The sequence below is a fragment of the Gambusia affinis genome, linkage group LG15, assembly GCF_019740435.1.
Source record: "Gambusia affinis linkage group LG15, SWU_Gaff_1.0, whole genome shotgun sequence".
NCBI lineage: Eukaryota > Metazoa > Chordata > Actinopteri > Cyprinodontiformes > Poeciliidae > Gambusia > Gambusia affinis.
In genome coordinates this window covers 22636584-22664466 of record NC_057882.1, presented here as the reverse complement: position 1 = coordinate 22664466, position 27883 = coordinate 22636584, and the positions used below count along the sequence as shown (strand labels likewise).

At 37.6% G+C, this 27883-nt stretch overlaps 1 protein-coding gene across 2 annotated transcripts in view; it reads left to right on the top strand.

The window, feature by feature from the left end:
- LOC122844568 (transcription factor COE1-A-like) overlaps nucleotides 1-5201 on the top strand; it is a 99626-nt gene extending 94425 nt beyond the window's left edge. For both annotated transcript variants that reach the window (XM_044140161.1, XM_044140160.1), the window contains one exon: nucleotides 1722-5201. In XM_044140161.1, coding sequence (XP_043996096.1) covers nucleotides 1722-1753 — 32 coding nt within the window. In that variant the 3' untranslated portion in view covers nucleotides 1754-5201. The remainder of the gene's footprint in view (nucleotides 1-1721) is intronic.
- Nucleotides 5202-27883: the final 22682 nt, after the last annotated feature.

Here is a 27883-nt window from a genome sequence, read left to right as displayed (position 1 = left end):
AATTTACTAAACTATTTCAAAGGGAAAAGTCTACTTCTGTGTCACTGTGAAGTTTGTTCATCAGCATTTTCTGTCTTGAATAAAAGCACACCCATGTTTATGAATGTTTTCTGCTTGGCCTGCTGTGAACTCACCTCCTGTGGCTTTTATTCTTGTTTTTCTTCTTGCTTCACCTAAAATGTATAACTTTGGACAGCCAAAGTTTGTTTTCAAACAGTCAGTTTATGTGTTCCCAACCTTTTAAAGCTGCAGTATAATTTTATTTAAAGATTCTGTTTTTTGGGGTTTTTTTTAACGTATTTGTTAAAACTGTCATCGTGGTGTGACAGTATTTTATGAGATAGATAATCTTTGAAAAGATGAATGTCCTCCACACCCTCCCTGAGCTACTATTGCCATCTTAATGAACTTTCAAAAGTAGCAACTTAATTTACAAATGAAAATAAGATGTCCACACTTCCATCATTTTTGACAGCTGAATATGTAATACACCACAGAAATCATCTCCTCCCCACTGAAACCCATGCCCATAGATGCTGTCAGCACATCCAACCACATTTCACCAAGTCTCCGACTTCCTCCAAGTTGCATTTAGTCTCAATGTGAAAAATTATTTAGAAAAAAATTGGGGATTTTTTCCTCAAATTTGTCGTGGTGGTTCCCAGCCATGATCCCCATTCCTGGTTCTTAGCATATTGTGCCTTAAAGCTTCTGCAGAGCTGATGATAAACTTTAGGCAAATGTTTTTTTAGTTATTTTATGATGCAGCTAAAACATGCAGGGCAGTGGATGCTCATCAATAGAAAACACCTGGCTACAGAGTAGAGACCTCCATTGTGCAAATGGAAAAAGTGATTTCCAAAAACAAGCGTTTTGTTGCATTATAATCACAAACTTAAATAGATTTTATTCAGATTTAATGTACTAAAACAAAACAAAGTAACGCATAATGGTACAGCGCAAATGTTTTATTTTAAAAGGCCTGAAAAATCTGGAATCCATTTATTTTCACCTTCACAGAACAGCTGGAATTATACTTAATTTAAATTACACATGTTGACTCTTTTTGCTAAATTAGAGTCTTAACTTCGGAAGGTGACACTAAATTTTTATTTAGGGCCCTCAAAGTAAAATAAGCTGAAAATAAATTCATGCAGTTTTCTTGAGTGTGTAATTATCTAAAGTAACTTTAGATTATTACACACGTTTTCAGATTTAAACACGCTGTACTTTTAAGACTATATACGACATTTATTTATTTTTTCAGTCTCACAAAGTGTAATGAACGTTAAAGCAAACATGACAGTATATCATTTTGGGCAGGGCTCTGTTCTCGCGCATCAACATCTGTCCACTAGCTTTTAGGACAACACATGCAATGATGCAATATGCCAGGCAGACATCCAAACATGCAGTTAAATAGGGACAACTGCACATAATTAAATGTGTGTGTGTGTGTGTGTGTGTGACAAACAACGCTCATTGTATGTGATGCTCTCATAGTTCATTTTGCTGATTTATTTTTCCATTGATGTTAAAATGTCACTTCAGTCACACAGCTGCACAGATGGTTAAACATAGTGATGCAAATGTAGAAATGGAAACTTTTTTTTCTATGCTGAGAAAAATTAAAAAGAAAAATCTGTTTTTTTCTCTCCACCCTACCCACCCCTCATCCCTCTCTCTCTCTCTTTCTCTCCACTTTACTCTCCACCCTGCAGCAATCCCAGGAATGATCGTCCCACCCATGTAAAGGTGTGAGCGAGTGATTGTGTGTGTGTGTGTTTGTTGGTATAAGATGAGTCAAGCACACTCTCGCTGATCCCACTGGAGGATTTGCTCCGAGATGGACTCCGGTTGGGGATGGAGGTGTCCATCCAGATCTGAAGGAACAAAACCAACTCAGGCCCTTTCTAACACAAAAATACAAGAAGAACAGCAAAACTGTTTGTAGAAATCTTTGTACAATGTAATGCTTTTATAGGAGAACTGCCACATCCAAGATTATGACTCTCCATGGTCACAAAAAAATGTATTTTGGACAAAATCCACTTCCTCTCTTCAGAGATTGATTTTCTTTTTCTTTTTTGTGCTACATGTGATGACCTTCTTTTCAATGTAACCTACAGGAGCAATTTTCTATTTATGGAGTTTTGTCTTCAGTGAAGGAGTATAATGTGAAGAGGACCTGATGGTGATGAGGATGCTTTCATACAGGCCTGATGCAGTCAGCACAGACAAGCCAAACCTTCACAGACATACCTTCTCTTCTGTTTTTTGCCAAAACTGCCCATTCATCACTCTCCCGACTGTATTGTTTTAGTTGAAGGACTTTGATTGTTCTGCTGATGTATAAGCCGTTCAGAAAAATTCAAACGTTTACTTTTAGCTTTGGTCTCATGCATCTTCTCTGTAGTTCTCATGTGATACATTTTCTTTTTTTAAAAAAAAAAGGTTAAGGAGAAAAGACTTCAAATGAATGTAGCTCCTCTCCATCAGGTGTGATCATGATTTGCCAACATCAGTTCTAATTGATCTAACCCAATTCAGTTTTAAATTCAGACACATTAGTTTTTTAAAGAGGGAAACCATGTCTTAAAGGACTGCTGCCATTATCAAGTGTTTTGTGTGAATTAGATTCATTTTTAATTTTTTTTATGTCGTTTTGTTTTGCTGTGTTGTTTTTACGCAGGATGAACCGGCCAATTTTGCTGTCTATGGTGCTTGCCGTCTGACCAGGTTTAATTGGCAAAAGGAGAACATTAAGCCAATGGCCTGACTTACTATACATGCTGCACTGCAAAAAATGCCATTCAGATTTAAAAAGCCTGTTTTTTTATTATTATGATTATTTTTAAACACCCACCACTGAAGTGAAAACATAAAACAAATCTTCCATTCCTTCAAAACTGCATGTGTGATTTTGACAAGTTGTGTACCATGGTAACATTTCTATTTTAAGATGTTTATATGACATGTTGCATCGTTTTAATTAATCTCACTATTATGGTGCCATAAATTTAGTGAATAAAGTTAAGGTATAAGTGCTAATGTTCAGAGACGAAAGGCCTGAGTTAATGATTACTGTTCCGCCTGTTGGTATAGCTGTCTTTACTTCTGCTAAATAGTTTCTGTTTCTGTTTGTCAAAGCTGTTTAAGCTGTTAATGTGTCTTAATGCAGAATTTTCCAGCATATTCAAAAAATATTAACAAATGTTTTGCCAGCCTATATCAGATTGAGATTGCATTAGAAGTTGCTTGTAGATAATTATGAATAGCTTTTTTAATGATTAATTTTAAAAATCATTAGCACTGCAGCAATGAAATGTAACAGCTGATCAGCTTTCTGCATGTTTCTGTTAGTAAATTAGATGATTTATATTTGGTAAAGCACTTCAAGTCTCTGAGGTTACCAGAACTTTGTCTGGCCCTCTTTAAGTCAAAAGACACATGTTGGTCAAATTAAAAAATTATTTTAAATATAAATCTGCCCTAGGTATGAGTAGTTTTAGGCTTTACTTTAAAATTGAGATGTTATTTTAAGCATAGCATAAAAAGACTGGCAATAAGGAACTGTTCTGCAACAACTGATTTGATATAAACAATTAAGTTTTCTTGAGCTTGGCCTTTTATCAAAACTGAAATCTTGTGTCTCTAAAAAAATTTAAATCTAGCGTTTTATACACCAGTGATAAGATATGCTGTTTAGATTCAACTTTTTGGGATAATTTATTGACTTTTCTCTTTCTTCTGCACATGTTTACGAATCACTTACATCTACTTTTCATTTCTTAGAATAAAGGAAGACATTTTTTGCAGTGCAGGAAACTTTATCAGTGAGATGTCTTAAAGAAATTTCACAAGCAGCTGCTTTTTAAAATAATAAAATACTTTTTGTAACCCGGTAGTGTGTGCTGCTAAAACAGTCTTAACTGAATTATACTATTTTGCCAAAATCCTTTTTGAAGTTTTGTCTGACTAAGCAGTCTTATCCGATGTGTTGGATGGTTAACTTGTCACAGATTGACACAAATATCTGATGCTACCATTATGAGCTTTTTGTCACAGTTGGTTTAATGTCAACATTTCTTTTTTAAGCCTGAAGCATTGAATGCACATGAAATCTGGTCTGTTTCCCCCAGGCTGATGATTTTTGCCACCAACAAAAACTTGGTTAAATTATTACTTGGACATAAAACTCAAAATCTTACAACTTATATGTGCTTATACTGCTTGTGTAACTTGCAAAGTTGTTTGTAATAAAATGTTCTCTGACCAGAAGCACCCCCTTTCCTAAATTGAAGTCATCAGAAATGGGGATGAAAGAAACGTATTTAAAAAGTTGGAGCAAACCGGCTATGGTTTAAACCACAAAAACTGTCTTATTGTTGAAATTAATTTGTTTTTGTCTAACAATGTCTGTTTGGTAAAAGCCATATTTCCACTGCTAATTTCAATCAAGCTAACATAAGCCATGGTGTACCTTTTTATTATGAACACATTAGGATGTTTTTTAATTTGTCATCTGTATTGTTTTTGTTCAATTTATCATAATTTGTTGTGTTATTTAGATGTAGAGTTTTTAATATGTTATAATTCTGCTTGTCTTTAATGATACTGAGTTTAATTAGGATCAACATTTCTTAATGAAGGCCTGAAAGAAATGAAGGAAAAATGTTGTCTTTCTTTTCCCCTGCTATTTAGGCTTTTACAAACTTTATTATTTTACTTTGCTGTCCTAGTAAGATCTTGTTTTTGCTTTCCTTGACTTTCTCTTTAAAAGAAATGAGCCACCTATTTATTTAATCTCAATCATGGGCCTAGAGACCACTCATCATGTTAGATGTGAGAGTGACCGTGTGGGTGTGTAAATGTATGAGAGAACAGAATTTTCTTTTTGAAAAAGGGAAATGTGATGCTTAAAAGCAGAAGGATCTTTTTTTTTCTGTTGTTGCCTACATAAATAAATAAATGTAAAGGGTTTTGCCTAAACAAGTAAGATCCAGAGCACTTGTCTGACAACATTGATTTGATTTATCTGGGCTTGTCTGCATTCAGGCTTGTGTTTGTAAGCCTAAAAATTATTAGCAGTATCAGAGTGGGGAGGAATAGTATAGAGGAAACTACTGTAAAGATGATGAAGTTGATTTTGTATTATTTTGAAACTTGGAGTGTAAAATAACTTTTTGACTTTCACTATATTTAATTAAAGTTCTTTCATCTCTTCAAAACAGTTTTTGTTCATGTTCTTCAAATCTCCAATCTAATCAGAACTTAAAATAACTTTGGTAACACTTTACTTGACGGGTTGTGAATAAGACTGTCATAACACCGTCATAAACATGACGTAACACCTGAACTCATGAACATGAGTAAGTCTTCATGAATATTCATGACAGTTGTCATAAAGTGTCATTCAGTAAATCATGACTCTTTGAGTACAAAGTTGACATTATTCAAAACGTCTTTGTTATGACAACTTGACATTAACCAACTGATTAAACTACAAAGCCATATCATTTTTTAAGTTTAATCAGTAACACTTTTATAACAAATTTATGTCAGATAATGATTTCATGGTCAATGTCAAATTGTCATAACAAAGACATTTTAAATAATGTCAACTTTGTATTAAAAGTGTCATGATTAACCAAATGACACTTTATGACAACAGTCATAAATATTTATGAAGACTTACTAAAGTTCATGACAGGTTATGTCATGTTTATGACGGTGTCATGACTGTCTTATTCACAACACGTCAAATAAAGTGTTACCATAACGGTAGTTTAGTCCCATGCACAAATTGAGAAATTAACTGTTCACCTGTGGCTTTGCAGTGGTTAGTCCTGCTAGAGAACCAGACAAACCTTGAAACAGTTAAATCCAGATTTAAAAAAATATTTTAGAATTTACACACACAATAAAAGTATTTTAGAAGCTCAAATCCAGAGGGGGCTGCACAGTGGTTGGTAGAGCTGTTGCCTTGCAGCAAGAAGGTCCTGGGTTCGATTCCCGGCCCAGGGTCTTTCTGCATGGAGTTTGCATGTTCTCCCTGTTCATGGTGGGTTCTCTCCGGGTTCTCCGGCTTCCTCCCACAGTCCAAAAACATGACTGTCAGGTTAATTGGTCTCTCTAAATTCTCCCTAGGTGTGAGTGTGTGTGAATGGTTGTGTGTCCTGTCTGTTTTCTGTGTTGCCCTGCGACAGACTGGCGACCTGTCCAGGGTGACCCCGCCTCTCGCCCGGAACGTAGCTGGGGAGGAACCAGCAACCCTCCTGACCCCATTAGGGACAAGGGTAAATAGAAAATGGATGGATGGATGGAAATCCAGAGGTTAGGACCAGAGGGAGGCTTTATCAGCCTAATTTCAGAACAGAGAATCATTGTCTGCACAGCTGTAGAAATCTGTGTGTTTTCAATAATATTCCCAGAGCATTATTAATTGAAGAATTGGTCCAAGCATGAGACCTTGTGGAACTCCATGCTTAACTAACACATGAAAACAATTCAACTTGTAAGCCACTTTTGAGATAAATCATGATTTAAACAAGCCCAGTGTGGCTTTATTCAGTTTAGTAACACATTCATCCTTAGAGTTAAATATGGACATAAATATTTAGGTAAAGACTGGAGTAAATTGTAAAAGCTTAAGATTAGATCAATTATTTATCAGACATTTCAAATGGGACATTGAATCACTAGATTACTAATTCAGAATAAAGTTAATAAAATAACAGAGTTACGAAAGATATAAATGACTTTTCTTATTTTAAAGAAGGTGGACTTTGCAGCAGTGATATTTTTTGTCATTGTATGTGAAACATGAGGAAAATGTATTCAGACTAAATATTTTGTATCATTTATTTAGGCACAAAATTTCCCTAAAAACAGAAGAAGAAGTTGCACATCTGTGCTGAACACACAAAAACACACAGTGGCTCCATCTTCTCATTACCCAGAATGGACCTGTGCCAGGTTCTAACAGTGGCTGAGAAGTTACTGCATTCCCTAATTAAACTACAAGCTAAGCAACACATGCCGTTGAGCTTCCTGCATTAAGAGGAGAGAGCAGGAGGAAATAAACACCATTCAACCGCTGCAGTTCCATCTGTAAACATGCAGAGTCAGGTCAGTTTGCCACATTCAGAATAGCATTCTCAGAATAAGTGTTTATATGCACACCATTCAGACTATCAGTCAGCATAGACCAGGGGTCTCAAACTCCAGTCCTTGAGGGCCGCAGTCCTGCAACTTTTAGATGTGCCTCTGCTGCACCACACCTGAATAGAAGAATTAAGGCTCTGGAGTGTAATCCAGTTACACAGTGATAAGTTTGACACAATGATGGTCTTACCATGTGTGTTTTCACTTCCACTGTGAGTGGCAAAGCTACAAAAGTCACTTGTGAAATATAAGCTTTTCCTTTAAATGTTTGGCTTAATTTCTGTGAATTTATGTCGCTGGAGAGGTCTTCCGAGGATAGAGACCTGTTATGAAGTTCACATAGAGGCAAGAGGACTGATTTATTGTTTTGCGTTTACGTTATTTTTCTTTGTCTTATTTTTGGTCACGTTAAGATTTTTCTGTCTCCAGCAGCTTAAATTAGTGAGCAACTGGGTCAGTACTGCCAACAATGTGGTTACACAAACTACATGTGCTTGAGTGTGTGTGGGGAGGTTCATAAACAATACAAACGCTGCAATGAAGCCCATTTCTGCAAAGAGACAGACGGGCACTTTGCTGCGTTTTGCCATCAGCAAGACTGCAGGCTGTAAATATGCGGCTGGGGAAAAAGTGTGAGGAGCTCCAGTCATGTTCCTGGCCTAAAGGCCTAATCAGGGAGGAGACACAGATGTCCTATTGATACCAATTAGGCTCTCTCTCTTCAAACACACACACACAACAGTCTTTAGAGGACAATCATAAATCCACGTTTTAATTTTGAAGCTCAGCATGAATTGATTTTTTTTTTCTTATGGACTGCCTGTGACCATATTTTAAGCAGAATTTAAAAATCTGTCTGCTAAGTGTTAGTTCATTGTATTTCACAAAGAAGATACTGTTGTGCAAATGTCTGTATGATATGAAGTCTGACAAAACAGGTCTGAAGACATCCATTAGCTAATGGATCTTTCCTCCTTTTATCCCCCTCATCCTCTGTCCAGCCCTGCATCTCACTGCCGGAGCACTTAACATCAGCGAGAAACACACACACCCAGCCTAACCTCTTCCGTTCGGTTCCCTTTTTAAACCTCTTTCAGCTGAATTCAAATCCTTTCAACATGCAATTCAAACTGGGAGTAAAGATTCAAAGTTTATTGAACAGGGTTCTCACTCGGGTTTTGTTTAGAATTTCTTTTTTATTCATCCATTTATAAAAAAAACCTGACTCACGTTACATCTTAATAAAGGAGTTAATCTTAGCCAGAGAAAAAAAAACTAATGTTGAATAATTAGTGTTTATATTCCCTTTGTTTAATAGTTTGATTATCTCAGACATGTGATTACTCAAAAGAGCTGTAGGATTCTATGTTGCACTTAATCAGAACAAAAAAACATAATGACATTTTTAAATTACTTTTGAAAAGCTGATGTAAGAGGGTATTTTGGTCACATGTAAAGGTAATCAGCTGAACTCTGTAGGTCTTTTTAAAGTATTTTCCAGTTCATTTTAAATAGAGTTACAGTTTTCCTTGCATCAACACATAAAGGCATGGATACCTTTTTCAAATTCCTCAAATGAAACCTTAGCTGAAATATTACTGTATCAATATGCCTTCATACAGATTATGATGCTGGTTTTAATCCTGTAGATTGTAGTACCAGCTCATCTATTAAGCGGTTTCTCTTCTAGATGAAGCAACTAAAGGAGTTCATGTTGCCGTTTACTTTTTCTTGATCATGGAAAGTTCTCACACAAGCTGCTGCTCACATTGAGCTTTGTTTCTTCCTGTCAAAATGGAGCCTTTCACTTCCACTGTCACCATATGCTTGCTTAAATGGAGGTCAGATATTGGCATCACAAACTGGACTTTATTCTGTTTGTTTCTGTGATTCAATAGAATCATGTAGACAAAATGTTAACATTTCTATATTGATTCAATCTTATATTTCCAGATGTAAATCAGATCTGTTTGTCATAGAAAGTGTTTTTAAATTACATTTATATATAAAGAAGCGATGTAGGATTAAAATGGATTGAAACCAGGGAGTAAATATGCATGGAGGGAGATTTGTACGATTATTTAGTTTCATAATGCGGCTGCAATGATTTGAAAAGTAGCAGGAGGTGCAGAGGGAGACAAGACTGTGACTCAGCTTGTAAACTGTGAGCTTTTTCCTCTCAATGTAAAAGATTTCTGATCAACAATTTTAGACGTCTGTATATATTTTGAATTCCCAGGGCATTTCTTCCTCTACAGGTAGAATATCTGGGGATGGTATCCTAATTACATGCTTGACTTTATTAAATTAGGGTTGCCCCTGGTATCAAAGTAGACAGGTTGCATAATGAAATATGAACGTGTCTTGGACTTAGAAGCATTAATGAGCGGATGGGCACCATGTCCCGTCAGACAACCCTCAGGGAAACCAAGGGGGCGGGTTCATGCCAGGATCCAGATCTGAAAGCCCCAGGAGACATAGGAGAAACCCTGAGTGAGCACTTCTGCTTTTTCCAAAGCTCTTTATTGCAGGAAGCATAAATGAGCTTTGTAATAGCGAAAAGATAAAAAAAAATAATAAAAGTTAATTTCTCATCAAGCATTAAAAACAGATATTAGTTTTTGTTGTCTGGTTCTATAAAAACAGATTAGCACATAAATGTAGAATAAATGGCGTTGTTGCAGAAGACATCAGTAAATGTCTTCTGCAAAAGATGAAACTTGAGAATAATATCAAGAGAACCTACTAGTAATATAACAAGTGTTAAATTTGGATTTCAAATTTCTAGTTCTTAATGTCAAATATTCATATATTTTACTCTTTTCTGTTCAGTTCAGACTCTTGTGAAATGTATGCACAGTCCTTGACAAAGTGAGAGTGACATCTGTGAAGGAAAGATCAGAACACTGTGATCAGAGGATATATAATTAAGAAATAGAAGAAAAAAGAACAACATAGAGAAGTTAATAGGTACAAAAGATAAAAATGAGGACAAACAGCAGAAAGAGCAGCTGGTGAATAACAACTGAATTTGACTGTTAAAGGTTCAGCTTATGAATTTAGAAGACACTCTTAAGTTAAGTACAGGGGATGACACCATTTACTAATGCCACTCTAAAACCACTTGTGAGAGGCAGTTTCACACATAGTGAAATACAATTACGCACAATCACACAAACTCACTTAAGTGGAGGATTCAAAATTGAGCTGGGACTTGATTTGAATACTCCAAACAATTATCTTTCCCTCCTTCAGCCGGTAATCCATTCACCATGAATATATTCTCGTCAGTCTCTCCAGCTCTTTCTCTCGCCTCAGTTATCCTCTGTCAGTTTCATTTCTCATCTTAGGTCAAGAATCGGAAAAATGCAACAATAAACTGCAAGTACCACAAACAGGATTTAGCTCCAAAACACAAATTGATGTGTCTACATTTGTAATTTATGAACTATTTTGTGGTGGACAAAAGAATAATAAAACAAAAACAGCAGTCAGGATTTAGACTTCTTCTGCTTCCATCACAGCTTGAGAAATCACACACCAATACTAAAGCATCTTCTGTCATTTCTCCGCAGGTTCTGTTGTTCACATTTGGCTTTGGTTCAGCTCAGCAGATGACACCATGCAGTTTTAGTCTCTGTTGAATCATCATTAAGTCATCTGGGTTTTTTTCTTTCCTTTTTGCCTTTGTTTTGTGAAATCCGCCAAAGAGTAGAAAATCTAGAAAAAGTGAAATTGTTGAGTTTTCCTTTCCTTCTTTCTTGGTTTGCTTAAGATTTCAATCTGAAAATGTAGCATCACTGCTTCTAATCTAATGATCTCATCACCCACTGCCAGGAAGCTGAGACTGAATGACTGATTGTGATGTCATGGATGCAGGAAAATGTTTATCATATTATTACTTATTTTTAGGAATAGCACAATTAAAGCACTTGGTCACAGGTTAGTAATTAAAATCTATATAAGTCTTGAGTTTTTTTGTTCACATTACAATGTCAAACTTCTATTAAACTCATCATGAACTACATATTTGATTCACCAAATACCAAATCAACATTCTTCCACAGTCATTAAAGACCCTAGATCTAAATGCTTAAAAAAAAGCGGGGGGAGAAACAGAAAACAGAGTACAAATTACTCAAGACAATTAGTTCTGCAAAGAATTAATAACAAAGGTGCAAACAGAGGTGATTTATTTCTAATTAGCAAATATTTCCTGGTTTTTCCTCAGTCAATGAACATTATTAATTTTTCTAGATCTCTAAGTGTACACTTACAGTTTTAAAACAAATGACGGATTTATGTTTACGTTTTTTACACCTGGTTAGGTTTGGCGGAGGCTTCGTCTGGGTGCAGTTCTGCTGCCAGACTTTGACCATGTCAGTTCAATATTTACATAACAATAAATTTTTTTTTTCTTAATCTTCCACTTTCGCTACTTATGCTTTTGTAACTTGAATTGTAGCATTGCAACATACATGTTGTTTTTATCTGTAAAATACAAAACAAAGAGAATAAGTGAATTTCAGCCACTGCGAACTAACCAAAAGTAACTTAGAGTTAGGTAAACACTAAACCAGCATAAATTGCTACTCTGTTGTTTCAGTCAGTTCCAGAAAAAGTAGAAAAACACTAAAAAGGAAAAAGTGTAACTTTAACCTCTCTGTGCAGAGCTCACTTCTCCATGAAACTATCTGAGAGGTGGTGTTGAGCCTGAGCCAGATTAATAATGCCCCAGCTCAGTCAAAGTAAGCAGTGTGGGTGTTTGTGCAGTTTGTGTACAACTTAACTCCAGATATTAGCCAACTTGTGAATGTTTGAGCATTCAGAGCTTGGAGCGCACAAACACATCCCCAGTGTTTTTACGGTTTCTCAACACATCCCCTGTGTAGCCCTGTTGAGGTCTCTGCTGCCAGCTGAGAGCGCGCAGGAGGTCTGCAGCCTCTGCTGACCCCTGCAGCGACCACTGGGAGGATGTTTCAGAGAGCTGCTGTTCAAGTGTGTAACATCGAGGTTAAATCTCCTGTTGCTCTCCTGCAGCTGTAAACAGACCAGATCACTGGGGAACAGAGAGATAGCCAAGGTTCATCAGGTGTCCTGCACCGCATCTGAGGAGGGCTACAGCCTCTTTTCAATGGAGTTTGATTTTTCACCCACAGAGGCAGATATTCTGCTATTTCCTTCAGCATGAAAATAAATTATATTGCAAATAAGCACTGTTGCTTATTGTGAGGAAGATTGAAATCCAATCATCCTGTTTAAACCAACGGCTGAACTCCCAGAACTCACTTGACATGTTGACATGACGGCTTCATCTAACTGAAATCAAAACCAGTTTTCCCAAAATATGCAGCTTGTTCACATAATGCTGTACAGTAATGAATGTATAGCACACACACATATCCGCTTTTACACATCGCTCTCACACAGTCCTCTCCAACTGGGCTGTTTTTCTAAGGGGTGTTTATGCAGAGGAAGTTGGATCCTGAAACTTGCTGCATACCTTACATTTATGAAAGTTGGAAGCGCTGCTGACTGCTGATATGATTACACCAAGAAGCAAGCAGGAAAATTCTCATATGGAAACCATTACCTACATCACTCTCGTTCTCTATTTATCTTTAAGGCTCTTTCTCATCCTACGACTTCATCCTCTTTTGTTTTCTTTTAGTTTGATTTCATTTGGTTTCCTACATGCCGTTTGTGTTTAGGTTGCTTGAATTAGAACTAAAGTGTGTAAAAGAGAGGTTCCTTCCAATGACACATCAATTATGAATGAATTGCACAGCCACACACATTAGCAGTAAAAAGACATTACAAACCAATAATTCATTAACATCCATCCAGATTGTGTGTGTGTGAGAGAGTGGCTTTCACACAGTACCCCTCCGCCCAGCACTCCACTCTCACATGACATCAGAAAAACGGGGAGAAGGATGACTGAGAGAGATCAGGACAGCAGAGTGGCCTCTCACACCCATGTATTCTGCAATGACACAATCATTTCTGGCCAAAAACTGCACATGAACCGCATCTCTCACACACACACACACCCGCACACACCCACACACACGCATTAAAATAATCTGAAACTGAGATCCACCCTCGCTGACAACAGACCGGTTACCAAACATTGCATCAAATTCCCAGAAATATGACAACAGAAACCTGAGAAGCCAGGCTGTCGCTGACCTCAATCCTGCACAAACCCTGGAGTCAAAGCTGAGGGCAAAAAAAAGAACAAAAACAATGACAACAAAATGTGAAGATATATAGAGCTATCTATGAGGAAGCTCACATGCTGGTCCTCACACAGACTGTTCAGAAGAAGGCCCAGCCGAGATACTGAGGAACTTTGGGTCGCCTTCTACAAGGCAAACATTCAGTCTGTCCAGCGTACGTCCATCACTGTGGTTTATGGCTCATCCACAAAACAGGAGAGGTCCAGACCAAAATGAACAATTAGGTCTGCAGAGGATCATCAGAACCTTCCATCCATCAGGAAAAGAGCAGCAAACATCTCCACAGACCCCACACATCCTGGACACAAACTGTTTAAACTTTTACCTTCAGGTCAGCGCTACAAAGCTCTAGTCTCAAAAACCAGCCGCCACAGAAACAGTTTCTGACTCTCTAGTGAACAAATGAACACCATAAACCCTAATCTTTTCTTTCCTTGTACATACTGTATATAAATATTTTGCAAACAATGGCACATATTGTTCTTTTATTCTAAACTTATTTCCCGTAAAGTTAATGTATTATTTTATACTTAATATTTGTTAAAAGTCAAATTCCATTTTTGTGCAAACCATCTGGGACAATAAAGCTGATTCTGATATATTTTTTCATCACTACCAAGTTATTTTGTGCATCTGTACTTTGACTTTGCCTGTCACTTGCACTGAATTACAGATTATTTCCTGATGAACTAAGTTCTAACTTTTTTTTTTTCTGTTAATATTTAAATTTGGGAATATAAAAAGTAAAAATTAAAACTATCCATCCATCCATCCATCCATCCATCCATCTTCTTCCGCTTATCCGGGGTCGGGTCGCGGGGGTAGCAGCTTCAGAAGGGAGGCCCAGACTTCCCTCTCCCCAGCCACTTCTTCCAGCTCCTCCGGAGGAATCCCAAGGCGTTCCCAGGCCAAAATTAAAACTAAAACTATTAATCTAATCCCTATTGATGTTTTCTTTTCAACTTCTATTTATGACTTCACAGATTAAGCTGTCCTGCTGTATATAAAAATGCATGTAAATATGTTGATACTTTGGAAATTTAATATTTATAGTGAAGATAAAACAAAAAGATTGAGAACCAGTGGAGGGAGGTAAAATATGTAAAGTACATCATAGCTATAGATTATTGCAATAGTCACAATTCTAGCTCTAATTAGAAGTAAACCATGAAGGTTTCCCCTAATATTTAGAGTTGCCTTTGATTAATAACTGCAACCTCATGAATTGCTTTCTTGCTGAAATATGCTATACAAATAAACTTGCCATGCCTGTCTGACACAATTCTCTAAAACTCCAGTGTAATCAATTATGCGATACATCTCAGTTTATTGTGTTTTCTCTTTATTTTATGATGTATTTGGAAGCAACTACCAATATTTAGGTACCTAAGGGGGACAGATGTCAGTTGCAGATGTGCTTGCATCTGACAAACTCCCAAAATCAAATTCATGCTGAGAACCTCTCCCTGTGTGTGTTGCTAAAAGCACAACCTGTGATACATTATGGCTAACATGTTATCCTGATGATTCTCACTTTTAAAGTTGAGTGTCTCCACCATTGTTGCATTGTTTTCTCATTATATCTGCAAATGTTCTGCAAGCTGAGATTCAACTTCATAGTTTCAGCTCAGCGAATGAGTCCAGTGAGACAAAAATTAACTAAGACAGATTGTAGGTATTTGAGTCCAAATGACTGATGTTAGCTGAATTTTAGTGGTAAAATACAGCAAAACATAAACATCACACAATACCGAAGGACAGAAATAGTTTGCAAACAGAAATAGATTTTGTCTGAAATCTTTTGGACTTATGCTGACATAAAATTATAATACAGTAAGCCCTATTTTAAGACACTTGTTCAGAACCTCAGAAGAGTAAGATAAGTGCTGTTTTCAGAAAATGAAGGATGGAAATTTACTTGCAAGAAAAACTTAGAAAAATCATCCTGTGGCCAGCCTGACTCACATAAATAGAACACACTGGGGCATATTTAGGAAAACTTTCACATTTGCAACACAATAGTCTGAGGTCTACCACACATCACCACCAGAGAGAAGTGGGGGGTAAAGAAAGACAGAGTTACAGAAGGACAAAACAGAGCAAAAACCTGGCAGAAACAGAGGGGTCATATGCCTCCTGGACCTGTGGGGGTCCCTGAAGTCTCACGTTGTTTTTCTCCTGTGGTTACTGACACAGTGTCGGGTTCTGGTTTAGGTTATGTCTGATATGTTACTCTATTGAAAACATTAGCTGTGCTGTGGGACAGCCTGGGAATGTGGCAGGGAAAAACCAGAAAAAAATGAGCTGAGAAATGTCTGTTTGTCTGCTGTGGACAAGACAAAGGAGCGTAAATCCAAGCGAGTTCATCTCAGGAGAGAGATGCGTGTCTCTTTACCCCAAGTCTGCAGAGTGCAGTCTGTTTCTGTAGATTTTCAGCCAGTGTGAGGGTGGATCCTGTCTCCACCCTGCAGTGTGATTGGTGGTTAGTGGAGCTTGCTGATGGATTGTTCAGGCCTTCTGTCCTGCGGTTGGTTGAAAGGTCAATCCATCATTCACCTGTCCAGGTGTAAGTAAGACATTCAACCTCATGATTAACCCTCTTTTATTTTCCCTATCAAGTTCTGCAGATGTGTCTCAGTGTGCTCAAAAGTAATTTTAAAAGATTAATTGGACTGTTGTATAAGTGCTTGAGTTATGAAGTATTAATTTACAGACCTGCCAAAATTATTTGCATGAGCTATTTTACATATGTTCCAGTAAAATGTTGCAACTTTCCTTTAGGAAAACCCTTTACTAACCAACGGAAAAGAAGGGCTGAGGATTTTTTTATTACCAGATGGACAGTTTTCTTTCTGATTTTTGCACTCTTTCAGTCACCTTACCCTGTTAACACCTTCACAGACATAACTTATCTGGAAGGTCACAGAGGAGTGAGCAGTTCTTCTGAGATTTGGATTACAAATTATGTCCTCCAGGAACAGAGCCAGGTTACCATGTGGTATTCCTCAAGGCTTCTCAGGACAATTTTATTTAAGATCAACAAAATATTTATTATCTGCATGCTCTCCCACCTGAGAGAAGCATTACCACATCTATTGTGCATGCAGAAGACGCTCTATGTTACCGTGTCACCACATGAACACAGTCTGTTAATCACTCAGTGAGTGTGTCAATAGGTCATCATAGCTTAATGTATAAGAGAGAAATCATTGTTTATCGTCCCAGACGTCCTTCTGTCCACTTCCCTGGTGGACTCCAACTTTAACAATGGTTTTAATTTGACACTTCATTTATGTTTCTCTCTAAAGCACTTTGACCAACTTTTTTATCATTATGTTTGACATATTATACATGTTATATGAGACATAAACTATAAGCTGTGGCTATTGCTGAGAATAAGCTGAGAATAGCTCACGTGCAAACACTAACCTAATAAATGCTGCATCACTTAAAAATTGCTTTAATGGATAAATGAAAAACATAAATGATCTGGATCTGAACTGTAACTTTTCAACTCTAAAAGATGCAGCCTGTCTTTTATTTACATGTCTTTGCTGAGCCTGCAGTTAGTTGTGATGGCCTTTCTCTTTTTAAGATGCTGCTGCGCATGCTGACATAAACTGGTGTCCATTTACCATCTGGTTTTGGCCATCTGGTAAACTCCTGCGAATAGCATCATCACGTTCAAGCATTACTTCCATTAAACGCAAAACTGAACTTAACATATGTTTTTATTTTCATAAAACATTCCAGGTCCACTGATACCATGTTTTTCTTCCTATTCATCTATTTCTACAGTTCCAGCTCTTCACCTCTCACCTTTTCACCCCTTTCTTCACTTGAATCCTTGTCTAGTTCAATGCATTTCCAACCTGTGGTATAAAGTTAGTGGCAGATGGGGATTCAAAGGAAAGTACCTACCACCCACACTGAAATGTACACTGTGGTAATCCAGCATTTTGCAAAGCATGTGGAAGCTATTGCACTGTAATCTGTTGTAATTGTATTGTATTTGTGAGAAAGCTGAACTGCATTCCCCTCTGAATTACTACAAAGCAAATGTGTGAATATGTGTCAGAAAAAAACATACAACTTTTAGTCCACAGATGAAGAATACAGAAGAGAAATAAAGTTTTGATAAATGAATTGTGCAGGGAAATGACACTGACTTAATGAAAGACAGTTGTTATCCTTCAAAATAATTATCGATATCTAAATCACAGGCTGCAGCTGTCCAGACAAGATCAGCTCAGACCAGAAAACATGCAAAGCCATACACCATTACACACATAAGTTACATAATTACACATAATGGACTGAAGGCTGCTGGCACACTGAACTTAAATATATAATTAGACTGACTTGACTTGTCTTGTAAACAATCTGAAATAAGCCATGTAATACACTGTAATTGTGAAAAGTAAATTTGTTCTGCAATTAGGTGTTGATCCCAGTTTTTTGGAAAAGCGGATCAGTTAACGAGAATCTCACTTGTCAGACTAACTGATAAAGTTTACACTTGGGTGTTGGAAAAGAGCCTCCAAGTATCTGTCAAACCTTAGATCCAGGAGGAACAATGTGACCCTGTCAGAGCTGCTGAGGGGCATTTGGTTGTCTGGTCCACATGTGTTTTGTGGAGCTGGAAAAGGTTCATAGCTGGGTCCCTTGAGCGAAAGTTGGTGTCTCATTCCAGATTGATGGTGGGATGGAGCAGGAAATGGATAGACAGATTGAGACTTTGTCTGCTGAGTTAAAAGGTAGGCTTCCTGATTTACTAGTCCATACACATTCCTGCAGATATTACCAAGAAATGTGGACCAGAACCTGAACATCCAGTGGAGTGAACAGGTATTTTGGGGGGCAGGTGTTCAAGTGAGAAAAAAGAAAACCATGTGAGACACATGAAAACACGAGCTGTCTCAGTAGAGTGAACGTTTTTACCAGCACAGCTTGAATATCATGTAAATAGACCAACTTCAAATCATTAATCATATGCGAACAAGCATCAAAAACCATAGGTTACACACTATACTCTGTTAAAATAATGAAGAAAAAAAAACAAAAAGGATCACATCAAATACTTTTCATTATTTCATTCATGTATTGACAAGAAAATTACAAATACTCTGCAAAAACACAGAACCTCATCAAGTATTTTTGGTTTTGTTTCTTGTGCAAATATCTTACTACACTCTAAAATAAGACGAGATTATCTTAACCGTAACTTTTCAGCAAGATGTAGAAGCTTGTTTTAAATCAATAAAACAAGCTGATAGAAAAAAATATTTGTGCCATTGGCAGATTATTTCATTCATAACATGGGAAAAGTATCTCATTATAAGTGAAATAATTTGGCAGTGGAACAGATACATTTTTCATCAATATCAAGGAAATATTAACTTGAAACAAGCTCCTATTTCTTGCTGAAAAGACAGTTTTGTCTTACTTTAAAGTGAGATGTCTGTACTAGAAAATATATCAAAAACATTTGGTAAAATTATGTTTTACTGGCAGGTAAAAATAAATAATAAATTCTAACTTTACTGCAATACTGTTAAAAGCCAACAATAAATGTTATGTCCAAATTTATTAAATAGCATAGCACTCATTTTCTCCTTGAGAAAACCATATTAAGTAAGCAGGCGCTTTGAACACAAATCATAGCTGATGGTTGTATCAGAACTGAAATTGAGCATAAACTTTTTGAGAAGTCCAGCCAACTACCTGCCTTGTCCTCCCTGAGGGAGGTCCAGTGAAAATCATGCCAGTGTCTCACAGAGCTCCTCACTCTTCCACCGTGCCAATACAGCAGTGATCAATGAACGGACTCACTGGCTCTCCATTCTCCACTATCCATCTTCAAGAAGAAGTAAAAGAAAAAATGGAGATGTAAGCATCAAGACAGAAGGAAGAGGATATTCAGATGGAAAACCGTCCGGCCTCTCAGCTCCCTGCAGAGAGAGATAAATAGGAAATGCAGGCTCCTGCATGAGTTGATGAATGATTGAGCTCACACCTCCTTCAATAGTCTTCCTATCACCTTATTTTTCTGCACAAAGACTCACTCCCTCTGTTTATTTATGTGCTTAGCCAAGCAGCATGGGACCAGAAAAAAAGGTGATGAATGGACCAGAAAGTCATGCAGGTCCAGGAGCAGCTTTTGGACTCTATGTTTTATGCTTTTCAAGAAGCAAAATGTGTCTGAATATTGGCCTGTTTGTGGGACAGGAAATACGTTTAATAATGATGAGGTCAAAACGAGCTGCAGCCGCACAAACCTCAGTTCCTTAAAGATTTCCAAGAAAAATGTAGCTGTAAATTCCACATCTGTGGAAAAAATTCAGCTTTTCCCTTAAGATATAAGAAAAGATTCTTCTGTTCAAATCAAACTGAACTCAAAAAATATATGACATTTTGTAAATTAAACAGAGATGGACAGAGCACCCAAGAATTTTACTCAAGTAAGAGTAGCACTACTTCAAAAATATTTTTACTTAAGTAACAAGAGATTACTTAGGTAAGAGTAAAGAAAGTATTTGGTAAAAATTCAACTCAAGTACTTAGTAACTGATCAAATTGTCATTTAGTATTTAAAAATTACGTCACCAAACACACCAAAATATACAGGTAAGTGGAAATTTTGGTGTTTTAAGGGCCAAAATAACAATAACTCAAATAAATTTAAAAAATAACAAAATCAGGCAAAAGAAAATGTTTCCACGTCACTTTCTTTCTATAAACAACTTGTGACACTTTAACAAAAACTGCAGGTGTGTCCGTGTCTGGTGTATTTTTTTAACCATCCCCTGTTGTGCCACATTTGCTCCAGTTTCAGAAGATGGATTTAACAGTGCTTTGTGGGATATTAATTTATAACCTCTCTCTGCCTTACATTTCTGTGCTTTTTTCTTTTTCTCAGGCTTCAATCTATTTTAAAGACGATTGTTGCAATGGATTTTATTTTGGAGTATCAAATAAAAGAGGATTTGTTTCCCAATTAAGAACTTGCTGGTAAAACAAACAAAAAAAATCCAGATGAATTAAATCAATGTTTCTGGCTGAAATGAGACAAAATGTAAAGTTGGATTTGAAAATACTTCAATACAGCAAACATATAGCTCCAGCAGTTTGGTCTTGGCAGAAGCTGACATATTTACTGTAAGAAGGGTAGTAAAAACAAAGTGTTTGTGCTCATTATAAGTTTATAAATGTTTTTATGAAAAGCTCTGAAATGTGATCAACCCCACAGAGAGAGCCACAAACATCCATAAACACATTCAGCCCAGCTCTGCAGAATAATCTCCTGGTTATGCGGCTGGTTAAATCTCTTTACTCTGGGCATTTTCTGGTCCACCTACGACAGAAGAAACAAAACAAAATTCTTCCAGACACAAATGTTTACACATACTCTGTGACATGACAATGATGTTGATTGCACTGGGCCAGAGTAACAAATAGCAAATCAGAGCTTGTGTAAGTGTAACTGACCTTCAATAAAAGATTTTCTGCAAAGCTGCAGAGGGACCACTTGATCCCAGACCTGCTACATGTACTCTCATAACAGGCCTGAGCTGAGCGCAGCGATTTTGCTTAACAACTAATGAAGCGCGCCTCAAAGAGAAGGTGCCACTTTCACTCAACACACTCACGCACATCAGCACTGCCATCCATGACTCTGAATAACAATCAAAACAAATGAAAGTGGCTGTGAGGGGGGGGGAACTTTCCTCGTTGTCTGATTTAATTTGAGTCTTATTTAACAAGTTGAGAATCAAACAGGCTGGGCGGCGGGCGCTGCATTGTGAAGATATGACAACAGACACTGAGAGGGGGAGAAGAAGCAGAGAGTGACTTCAGACTCCATCGGGCTGAAAATAGAGCAGTTTTTTGTTTCATCCGACGGAGAGAGGTGTCGATAATTAGGCTCAGTAAGGTAGAGCGGCTGGTGTTTCTCTGTGTGTGTTGGTGCATGCAGTGTCTTCCTGCCGCTGTGTGCTGAGAGCCTTGTAAATGCAAGGGTAATAGTTGTCAGTGCGTGACAGCTATAAATGGCCCTTTAGTTCTCTTCTCAGCATTACATCGACACACACCTTCTCTGTTTCAGTGCTGCTTCTCACACTTAAAAACACACAGCCACAGCACTTACGTAAAGCAAGGGTTCTTCATTTTCATGTTCTTCGATTTAATTAGGATCAGCGCCACAACACAGCAGATGTTCCTCGGTCTGAGAACAAAAACTCTCGAGGGTGTCATAAAACTTTAGAAACATGATAACTGTAGTTATAAATGAAGAGTTTTGTTTCCAAAATTAAAGTGACCAGACAGCGGGAGTTGTTAAAATAATGATACAGCAGTAACTTGTAAATGTTTCCCTTTAACCTTTTCACCCTTTGTCCCATTTACAACCACAAACAGCGTATTTTATTGGGATTTTATTTGATAGACAAACAGAAAATTGCATTTATTGTGAAGAGGATTGGGAATTGTACATGTAACATCTCCTAGATGAACAGTTTGGTGATATTATGTCTCCAATATTTAGATTTCCTTTTTTAAAGTAAAGTTTACTTAATAAAATGCCTCTTAAGAAAAACTTGTCTTGTTTTTCATCAGATTGTTTAGTAATCACTGTCATCTCCGTTTTTATCAAATGATTTCCACAGCGTGAAGCTGCTTTTTGTTCTCTTTCATGGTACACAAATACACCAAACACATTTATGTGAAAAATTGTTGCTAAGAGGTTCTTTTTTTTATCAAAACAAAACATTTTAAAGATTACCCGAATCACAACTTTTGGATTTCAAGTTCACACTGCTATGATATATTATGTAAGTTGTTAACTAAGTGCTAAGATATGATAGCAGTAGGCCTTTCAGCAGAAGGTTAAAAGATAATGTGTTGCTTAAAAAAAAGATCTGTAAGAAAATATCCCTGGCTACTAAAATAGGCTTGTAACCTTTCTATCACTCTCCTTTACATAAACACACAGGCTGAGCGAGGTCACAGTTCAGACAGCTGGTTAATAATATTACAGTTAATGGATGCTCATCTGTTTGTCCATAAAGATTTCCTCACTCTGTTTCTTTGTGAGAACATGTGTAAGTGCACGCATGTTTGTGTGCATTAAGAATATTTTTAGTGCTTTGCGTTCGGCGTCTCCAGGGACGTTTGATCGGCTTTTCCCAGGGCGCTTCCGCTGACAGGCAGGTCAGTGTGGGAGAGCTGGTTATTCACGTTACGGCACAGACATCTTACTGCGCACGGGATCATCATGCAGCTTAACGCACCAAACGAGATGTTTGCTCACAGTGTGTGTGCATTGAGGTTCATTCATTTGCATTTACAGTCTTTCTTAATCCTCTAGAAATAGCATTAAAGTTTCCATAATACTAAAAAAAAATGCAGGCCTATTTACAGTGTGTGAAATGTCCAAAGAAGTTGGCATAATGAATGTGGTGTAGCTGCCTTACTTCTTTGTTTACCAGGGATCCTGAGGGAGGTCTGTTATTCTCAAGTCACAGTAGCAGTTAGCAGTTTTATGAAGAATCTCACAACAAAATAAAAAAACAAAAAGCAGATTTGAAGCTAAAAACAAAAATCCCAAAAGTTGATCTTCAAATTTCTTTTTGATACATTATTGTTACACAAATGTTAAAATTTCAGGACAGCTACAGCTCTCTGCAAGGAGCAAAGCGTGGCATAGTCATTGCTGCTGGCATGGGGTAAGAAACAGGTAAGAGTTCAACACCTATGGAGACAAAATGAGACTGTCATGCAAAATCTCATAAAGAAGAAACAATTCACTTGGCAGAATCAGTTCAAAATGCTAAATGTTAATACCTGCACTAAATGGTAATGGAAAAAATGCGATGGCTACTCACCCCCTGTCTGGATGGACTGTGGTTACTAATATAATGAATGCAAAACGTTAGTAATATTTTAACACTAGTTGGCCAGGGCAACAACCTATGACCTGAAATCTGTGGAGGTTTGGTCGTGGAATAGAAATATGACCTCTCTGTGAGCAGAAAAACCCAAAAAAGAGAGAAATGCATGTTTTCCGGTGGCCAAGTCAAAGTTCTGACCTTTACTCAAATGAGACTGAGTGACCTGACCTGAAATGGGCTTTTCAGTCAAGATGCTACAGGAATACTGATGTAATTCAGTCATTCAAAATTCTTCCTAATTCTTTCCATGTTTCATTGGCAGAAAAAGGGTCAAAGTTTGGAGAAAAGATAACATTTGTTTTTGTTTATAAAGTTTTAGTACCAGTTCACTCATTACTGAATGAGTAATGCAGATTCTCTGACATAGTTATGTGTTAATGTCACGCCAAATAGCTGGCCAAGAAATTTTTGTGAACATATATTATAATCTAAGACCAGGATGTGAAGAAAGGAAGGAGAAAATAAATGCAGATGTGGTAATTACATTGAAATTAACCTTATATGTAAATTTCAATGTAATGAAGGGGGTTTCAAAGAAAATCCTAAGAGAGAAAAGAAGACAAATACTGGTATCCATAAACAAAGACTGAAGATTTTCTGGCCTAGTGATTTTTAAAACCAGAAACCTACCAGGTGACCATGAGAAATGCAACTTTTGTGGTTGCAGGAGCAAAATCTTGGACATGAAAAGGATTTTTAAAAAGCCTTAGACTTTCAGTTTTCCCCCAAAAAATCTTGCAACCCTTTTGAAAACTCAGAAAAAAGTAAATATGAGTCATTAAAGGCTTTGTTGGATTTGCAAGGCATTGCAGACCAACACTGAGAATAATATAGAGGTGAACATTTGAGGTCAGGGAGGAGGGAAAATCTGAGGACCTGGCTGAAGAAGAATCAGTAAGAAGATATAATTTTAAAAAGCTACACAGCAGGAGGGTCTCTGGAGTAGATGAAATCTCAGGCTCTAGGCATCATGGGAAACCAGTTGTTCATAAGATATGAAATCAAGCCAGGCCTTGTGGCCAATCGCATGTCAGGACGCAACAGTCAGTTTGAGACTATCTCTGTTTTTTGTTTTTGTATTAAAAAAACATTTAAGTTTTATTTTAAAAAATTGCTTCACATAGAAGAACAAGTGCATAAAGTTGCCCAAGTATAGTACGTCTGATAAAAACCCTAAATGCAAAACAACTTATAAAGAAGCAGAACACTGATATTTGCCAAGTTAGGCTAAAATATGAGGCAACAGATGATAGTAAGTTAAGAGCCAGCTCTTTTGCCCCGGGAACTGGCTCTTCCTACCACCGTTGGCTGCTGAAACAAGTCAGGTTAGGGGAGCAGGTCTCCCAGGGTGGGGGTTAGCTGTTATAGGTGGCAGATGAGTTTGTAATGAGGCAGAGTATTAGCATGTCTGATGCTTCGTTAGTGGTTAATTTGTTCAGTATTTTCTACATCTTGGATTCCCAAATGGTAGTTCTTGGTGGTTTTGTTTCATGTTTCCACCAGGTGCTCTTGCAAAGGAAACATGCATTTGCTGGACCAACATTAATTACATTCCCATACTTGGCAGTAAACAGAACAGCCTTGCTGTTGATTAAAGCCAAAGTAGTCAGACTTTTGGTGTGGTATGAGCCGTCATCTGGGCTGTTCTTAATCTGAGATGACAGGTAACCTGTTGAGTCGCGCCCCCTTACCGGGCCCCACCGCTGAGCCTCAGTGTGGGCGTGTTTGTGGCGCTTTGGGGGAATATCCAGCAGTGCCCCCAGGCAGTAATCAGGTCGTAAACTCCATCATGTTCTGTTTTCTCTGGAAAGCTTTTGATGGGACTAAAGGGAAAGAGCAAAGATGTGCGAAGAAAATAGGCAGTAAAACCTTGGTTAGCTCTGTCAGCTCTCATTCACTCAATAGAGTTGGATGGAGAAAGTAGAGCCAGAGGAATGAACATAAAATATCAGGAAGTCAAACAGGTGGCGGAAAGTGTGAGAGCAGCATGTGCAAAAGATTTTAGCTTTTATATGATTTGGAATAGCAGGCGTAGAATTTTATGAGTATTGGTGGAGGTGGTGGGTTAGTTTACATACAATATGAAAGTGAATACATATAATTATCCTCAACCTTCAAAGGGTTTCTAGCTACCAGTCTCACCATTCACCACCCTGCATAGTGTCCATCATCACTTGTCTCCAGTTTGTCAGTAGCAGTGGACACGTGTACTGCAGAGAAATGCGGACCTGAAGGGTCATCCTGAGGGGGGCAGAGTAAAAAGAGTCGGATGATGATAGGTTAATGCTGTGTGTGTTTATGCATGTGTGTGTGTCCCTGAAGCCTCGATTTAAACGGTTATGTGATGGGTTGGTCACAGCAACTGTTGTGATAAAAATAAAATCAGTTAATTAGACACTTGACAAAATTACACACATGCAGCTCTACTTGCGTTTGTGTGTGATCCACGTATTTGCTGCTTTGCTAACTGTAACTGGATCCTCCTCTGAAGGTTTTTGCAGCTTCCTGTTGTGTCTCTGTGATCCTTTTAAGGTTCAAACAATAACCCAACAGTAACCCAAATAACAGTAAAGGTCGCTCTTAATGCCTGTAGCAGCAGCAAAGGTAAAGCTTCACTATAAGAGAAAGTGTGAATTTAGATCAAATGTTTTCAATCATCTGTCGGCATGAATGGATGGATGGACAGATAAATGGATACGAGACTTAATCTGAACATATTTCAAAATAAAAGTAAAACTGTTTGTGATATAGCTTTGGATAAACAAGTCAATAAAATTCAAAAGAGGCATTTAAGAGAAGGAAGTACCTAATTATGTTTCTAGGGGTTAAAGTGCAAAAGTCCACATGGAGTGATTAAGACTTAAAACGCAGACAGAAACAAAATCACGCAGTCAGAATTGTTCAGCTGCAAGGAGATCTTAACTCCTAACTAGGAAAACAGTTTACAGTAATATTTTGTAATTGTCTGAATTGCTTCAATTTACGACCCCCAAAACACACACATACGCACGCACACAAACACACAGTGCGCCTTTCTGTCTTCACAAGGACTTTGCATTGACTTCAGTTGATTTTTTTATTCATTTCTATAGTCTAACTCTGACCCTTAACGTAAACCTAACCTGGACTCATTTGACACCTTGGTCCTAAACGTAAGCCATTATCCCAAAGCACTTCTTCTATTGGGGCCCGTAAGGAGCTGCTGTCCCCCACAATGTTGTTTTTGTTAGGAAAATGGTCCTTGCAACACACACGAGCACGCGCCCTCATGCACATGCACACACACACACACACACACACACACACTCCAGCTCTTTTTGGTGATTGCAGAACACCTGACTCGTGGGTGGCAGCCTGCCTTGTTGCTGTGGGTAATGTATCTGAGGTTAACACAACACTCTAAATTACTACAACATGTACAGTTTGTACATGATAACAACAGAGCAACTAAATGTCTGGGTGTGTGTATGTGTTGCCACGGTGCACCGCGTGTCTCTGTGCAGCTCTAATCGAGCAGCAGCTGTGTGTAACGGCTGTGATATTTTCAGGGTGGCAAGGTCAGCTATGATAACAATCTAGGTTGCCAGGTTTGGTCTTGGGGTTACAGGACATGGCCCTATCTTGAGGGGCCCTCCTGCTCTTATTATGAAGCCTGTAATGAGTGACAATAACCACCTAATGGGGAAAAAAGGGGGGAACTCCTATTTCCTGGATCGTTTCCACTAACTTGATGACTGTTATTTATTACTGCTCAGGTCTGAAAGTCTTCAGGTCTTTAACTGGGTATGAACGCCTGTGTATTCAGAGACAAAATAGGACAATCAATTAAGTATTGAGCTTTAATGGACAACTCTAGCATACAATAGATGCTAAAGTTTCTGTTGTTGATCATATTCAAATCATCTGGACACAATGTCAGACAATAGAAGAGTGAATAATGTAATTGCATAGTTGAGCTATAACCAAAGCTGGTTATTTTCACAGCTCCCTTCCAAAAACCAGCAAAATAATCATACAATTTTTTTATTATTTTTTTTTTTTTTCAACTAGACTGAGAAAACTGGGATTTGGGCTTTTCATTTTTCCCACAAACTAAGTAATTAGTTTTAACTGGACTGGTATCAAGGTATACAAAGGTTTTAAAATGTTCATAGTTTCAAATTAAAAGCTCTGATCATACTGTTCCTGCAGTTCAAAACCCTTTTAGTGATTCCAGATAAACTTCTAGTGAGACTGACAGTTTCATCTTGCAGTGGGACTCTATAAATTGTTAAAATAGAAAGCTGGGAATTTGGGAAGTCATTACATGGAAACTGAAGGAGTCCTACTGCTGGTAGGAAACCAGTGACTGTCAACTCTCATACATATGTCTATGTATGAAGATCTACATATATAATCAATATAATATTTTAACATGCAGGAGGAATTATATATTTTCTGGTTTTAATCAAAGCAACCAGACTTTGTCTCAGCACATGTGTAAATACCATGATAACATGAAACTGTGAAAGTATTGTGATAGCAACA